Raw genomic sequence first — 6,000 nt, forward strand, 5'->3', positions numbered from 1 at the left:
AGCTTGCCTTTTCAAATAATTGTAAACAGGACTTTTTTTTTTTGTTTGATGCTTCCATTGGCCTTTGCTTGCTATCCTGTAGAGCACATGTATTTATGCTATTTAGATCCTATTTCTGAAATGATGATGATAATAATAAAATTGGAAGGGACCTTGGAGGTCATATAGTCCAACCCCCTGCTCAGGCAGGAAACCCTATCCCATTTCAGACAAATGGTTGTCCAGTCTCTTCTTTAAAACTTCCAGTGTTGGATCATTCACCGCTTCTGGAGGCAGATTGTTCCACTGGTTAATTGTTCTAACTGTCAGGAAGTTTCTCCTTAATTCTAGGTTGCTTCTCTCGATTAGTTTCTAATTTTTGGGTTGTTGCAACAAACTTCTGCCTCTGAGAGCCACTCAGTGTCTAATATTCCTGAGTGAATCTTGTATCATTGGCAGTTGTAAAAATTGCCAATAGTTTATAAAAGAATGCTTAGTTTCAGATCCTTCTTTAAAAAAGACCCCTGAAGATTAAATTATAAGCATTCTCTAGCCTTTTTGAATTCATTACAATTAAAGCAATTTTCATCAAACAAACAAACATCTGCTCACTCTACAAATTTTTGTTATCTTCCAAGCATTAGCAAAAAGCTAGAATTATCTGAGAACTTTGAAAAAAGATACCAAATGTTTCCTTTGGTACCTTCAAAGTAGTCATCTCAGTTGCTATGTTGCAACTTTTTTTTCCTGGTTATGGACTTTTGTTTCCTACATTGGTCATGTCCTTATCTGTCTATCAATTGGTATCAAGCCTAAACACTTCAGCCGAGTCCAGCCAGAAAGCCAGTTTTCAATTCACAGAACTCTGCATTAGAGTGGAAGATCAGGGGATCAGTAATTAGTGATGAAGCCATGATTAATATATAAATCAATACAGCTGTACTCAGTTGTCATCATGGGACAGATTCTAGTTTTCAACAAACTTTAAATAGAAGAATTCTGGTTCCTCATAATAATATTATGCCTGGTATCCTCCTATTATACCCTCGGAAAACTGTCTCCCTGATCATCTTGTGGTCAGATTCTACAATGAAATTCTAGCTGCCAAAGAAAGACTCTTCCTCTAAATTTCCAGTAAAAATCTTTCAATTGTTTCCTGAGGATGCTTCACAAGTTCTGACATTGTCCATGTTATTGATTTTTCCTATATTGTATTATTGAATCTTCTGGAAGTCTTGCCATCAGACTCATGTGTACTTCTCATATTAACATCAGTGTTATGCATTTTTTCATTTCTGATAGGGAGGATTCTAATTCTGATTTTTGTTTGCATCTAATGTCTGAACTTCGTAATCACTAGATCTACATTGCCAGAACTCTAGATTTGATGTTCAACAAAGCCAACTTACAGTACTTAATTCCTTATGTCAGAGCATGCACAGTCTTATTGTGCTGAGGTAATCCAGGAGTAAATACAGTAAACAGTGGTTTTGTATTAAATGGTTGTTTATATTATACTATCTACAATATACACTAGGAATAAAATACATACACGTAGTAATACAGCAAACTCCAACACACAGCAATTATAGCTTTCTGGCCGGTAAAGCCATAAAATCACATTGAATACCCATTCAATTAGCACAGGTGCCCCCCCCCTCCCCAGGGCTGTGTGCTCGCTCTCTCCATATCAATGACCTTCTCCTAATGGTATCTTAAGATTATATTACTTTGTTTGTATGTACACTGAGAGCTTTTGCACTGGAGACAAATTCCTTCTTTGTCCAATCACATATGGCCAATAAAATATCTACTCTACTCTTTTACATTCCCATTCCATCCATCACATCAGGTGCTAGAATGTACCTTTTTAATCAAGACCCTCTGAAACTAATTGTTGCAAGGCCTCTTCCTCCATAGGTTCCTCAGGGCAATGAAACATACTACATAAAACTCCAAGTTGACATTTGGAAAAGTTATGTGAAAGTTAATATAGCTACATTTAGTACAGTAATGGCACAGTTAAGAAGTTGGAGAGAAGATACGTATAAAGAACAAGTAATAGTGCCCTATGAGCATTGACAAGGAAATTATTGTTAAAATAAATTATTTAGTACTACAAATGTAAAGAATATGATTTGACCGCAATGCCAACAGTATATGTCACAACAGCTGTATCCTTAAAAAATCTCAAGACATGAAGTTATTCAAACACAGTATTAATCAAGTAAGAGATCAAGTAGTGAGTTCTTTCAACAAAATGTTAGAAATATTTTATTTGTGATCAGATAGTTATTAGAATAGAATAACTTTATTGTCACTTTAAGTATGTCTTTGCTAATATCTCAAAATGATTAAATGTTGCAATTAATACTAAGACCTATTGTAATAAATAAAAGAATGGGGCAAATTAATATAGCCTTCCTTTACATGATGTTCTCCTGTTCTTGGCCTTCAACTTTCAATAAATCATCAGTTAATGTATCAGCAAGGAAAAGATGATAATTAGGAAGGTACAGCAATTACTCTAAAACATTTAAGAGAGTGACTGCATCAAACAGGGGTAGTATTCATTGTATCAAGTCTGGAATCAAGTAGCCAGAATCCTGGATGCTGAAATGTTGATGCTGTACTAACACTATAAAACAATAATAGGATAAGTAGCAGGATAAAAAAAAGATGCTTTGGGAGCACCTATTATAATAAAGAGGAAAGCAAAGCAATAACGTTAGGCCCCATGTCATTAAGATGACCATGCTTCTGCATTATAGCAAAACTTAAGCAGAGACTTCACTGCTACAAACACAATGTGTACACATACAAATACAAAACATTGTATTTCTATGAAAGGAAAATTCTTCTTGTTCCAAAATACTTTCCTTCTAAAATGGAAGTCATCTGAGATTTGCTAAAATTATTATTATAAACATTAAGGATCTTTGCAGAGAGATAGAAATCATATTGAATTTAGTAGTCTTTGTTTGGGATAAATATGGTAGATTATAAAGAATGCATGGAGCAAGCGAACAAGCATGTAACATACTAGTTAAATTCACAGAACTTTACCTAAGGTAGGAACAATACACCTTTGCTGAAGTCACACAAAAATTCATTAGGCCAATCCTCAACAAATGAAATATGTTGTCTCACATTTGATGTCAGATGTTTACTGCATTGATCTAAATCCAATCTTATATGCTCATCATGGTGTATTATCTCTTCTTGACAAATACATGTAGCAAAACCAAATTTTTCCTCAACAATTCCACCACCTATAAGTAATCTTTGGGTAGACTGAATATTATAGAAGTTCCTTAACTTTACAGTTTTCATGAAAATACTTATAAGAAGAGAAAATGACAAGGAGGAAAAACAAAAATTCACCAGTTCTTTGGTTATACATTTTGGCTATGACAATTCAGCCAAATGCTTGGACAGCAAAATTGTATACACAAAATTTTAAATCAAAGTTTTTATCATGAGAGAGAAACCATCCCCTCTCCCTGCAAATCTTGCCAAGTGCATGCTGCTGCTTTGAAAAAAAAAAATGTTCAAAAAGCTTCTGTCTGCTGATCACTCTGGCTGAACGTGCATGCTGTGCCATCTTTTACATAATGGAGGGGAAGAAAGTCCAGCAGCTGTTCTTGGCTACCGCTTCTTCTCGCCTTTTTGTGTCCTCTTCTTCTCTTTCTCCTTGCGTTCTTGCTTGGTCAACTTGTCTTTCTCTCGCTGGAATTTGTCCCGCTCTTTCTTTCGCTGGGATTCATCACGTAGATGTTCTCTTTCCAGCTTACGAGCATTCATAACATCTTCCAGGTTTGTATTTTTGAACAAAGCTAACAAGCACAGAGTTGAGGAGAACAAACTTTCTGAGCATATAAAGACTTTGACTAAACATACTTGCAACATGCAACTTCTACTTAAGCCATAGAAACAGAGTATAACTTGAAGGAAAACCAATTTCACATGGTTCTTTGGAAAACTAAATTTAGCATTCAAATCTCAATTCAGACTTGCATTTCTCAGTGAGAAAAATATAACTATCCCTCAATCTACTAAGCTTATTCTGAAGAGAAATAAAGAAAAATAAGAGCATTTAACAAAGTAGAAGGTGCAACAGAAATTATCAAAAAAATTGCTGCTGCTGCAGCATGATCTGCACCTAATCAATTAACCCATCAGAAAGATATTGAAGAAAACTGGAATATCTTACAAGAAAATATTTCCTATAATGATTGAAATAAAAGGAAATTCCATTCTTCTTTACCCAAGATTCTCCTCTAGGGACCGAACACTCTTTAAAATTTTATCCCAATATGCTTCCCCATTATTATTCCAAGAATGACTAAATTTAACTTCAAGAACTATCCTACAAAGGATACATTTATTAGAAGCAATAGGCATTGCTGCTGCTCCCAAATCTTCATGTACATTTACTTCAGTGTACTGAGTTAAGGATAATAAAATATTTGGAATATGGAAAAATGTGCTAAATGCTTATGAAGAATAATTAAGAGACCAGAAATAATATTTCATCCTCCTACTGAAATATTCAGAAATAGTTGTCTGTAGTTTTTCCTCCATCAAGGATGGCAATATAGATATCTTCAACCTCCACTTGTTCTTGGTATCTATTAACTAGAGATTTCTTAGGAATACAGGAAATTCTATCCCAAATACCATGGCTAAAATAAAGAACTTATCAACATGAGTGTGTTTAGTCCATGCTAAAGTCATTTAAATTATTCTGAAATAGCTTCCTACTTAATGTGTACCTTCAATAGTACTTATCATATGGGTATACAACCCTTATTATTTTTGACATAATCATAAAGATAACATCTGTTAAATAGATGATAGAATAATGAAATTCCATTCTTTTCTGATTAAACCACAGTTGGTTATTAGTTATCCTTGTCCAATCATTATGGAGTATCTTTGCTCTGACCCACATTTAAAATTCTTGCATACATTCTACTCTAAATTTATAGGTTATAACAAAAACCTAGCTAATCAAAGAATACAATTCACCCCAGCCCTGAGTCACTGAATCAGCCAGCTAAAGAATAGACACTTTCAGAACTTGCAGCACAGAAAGGATATTCCTCATCATCTGTCACTTCAGCATATTGTGCCAGGAGAGCAGCTTTCTGAAGTGTATCCTCCTTCAAGACCTCCTTAGGTTTCACGACAATCTGTGCCTGCTTTTCAATTATGTTCGTAATGGCTTGGATCTCATCTGGGGAGGAAACCAAGAATAAGTAATTATCAAGTCCATCCAAGAAGTCTTTGTTTCCCTTGCATGTGAACATGATGCTTTCCAGAAGTCAGTTATTTCCTCCAATTTGAATGCAATGTTTAAAAAGTCAGAATTATAACAATAACTTTATTTACAGCCTGAGGTGAAATACAGTAATTCCAGAAAGACAACACTATTCAGAAAAATAAAAACAATGAAAAATGAAATGAGACTTCCGGTGGGACGGCGCGCCGATGGCGGCTCTTTTGGAGCCGTCCGCTTGGGAAGGCATCAGAGCCAGCCTGAACAGCGGACATCAGCTGTTCAGCGGCTTGGAACCTTGTGCCCCGGGCGAAGGGGTCGAGGTGAGTACTCCTGGATAGGAGGAGAGCCCCAAAAGCTCTCCCTTAACTTAGGGAGAGCGAAAATTGGGTGCTCCTCCGGAGTCCGGGAACCTCCGTCTCCCAAATGCCTTTGCTCCCTCTTTTCTTTGGGAGCGAAGCGAGTCGTTGCCTCCACCTCCGCGAATTATAGAGACTTGTGAGTAATAATAAGCGGACGGAATTGCCCGGGGATACTGGATTTTGAGCAATCTAAGACTTTAACTCAATTTATTTACATCTTCCCTATTGAACTGGGGGAAAAAAAAGAGAAAAAAGATGGCTGCGGTTTGCCTTTCTTCAAAGTGAGAGTGATTTCTTTTTTCTTTTTTAACTTTTACTTTCCGGTGGAGCTGAATGAAGAGGGAAATTGTTACCCCTTGTAACATTGATATGGAAAGT

At 35.9% G+C, this 6,000-nt stretch overlaps 1 protein-coding gene across 2 annotated transcripts in view; it reads right to left on the reverse strand.

Annotated features, from left to right (window-relative positions):
• Positions 1-1,467: 1,467 nt before the first annotated feature.
• CCDC43 (coiled-coil domain containing 43) overlaps positions 1,468-6,000 on the reverse strand; it is an 8,120-nt gene continuing 3,587 nt past the window's right edge. For both annotated transcript variants that reach the window (XM_015831463.1, XM_015831464.1), the window contains exons 3-5: positions 5,083-5,218; positions 4,362-4,420; positions 1,468-3,815 (exon numbers count right to left, since the gene is read on the reverse strand). In XM_015831463.1, the coding sequence (XP_015686949.1) occupies positions 3,628-3,815; positions 4,362-4,420; positions 5,083-5,218 (383 nt within the window). In that variant the 3' untranslated portion in view covers positions 1,468-3,627. The remainder of the gene's footprint in view (positions 3,816-4,361; positions 4,421-5,082; positions 5,219-6,000) is intronic.

Source organism: Protobothrops mucrosquamatus, unplaced genomic scaffold (genome assembly GCF_001527695.2).
Source record: "Protobothrops mucrosquamatus isolate PMUCROS unplaced genomic scaffold, P.Mucros_1.0 scaffold_257, whole genome shotgun sequence".
Lineage (NCBI taxonomy): Eukaryota > Metazoa > Chordata > Lepidosauria > Squamata > Viperidae > Protobothrops > Protobothrops mucrosquamatus.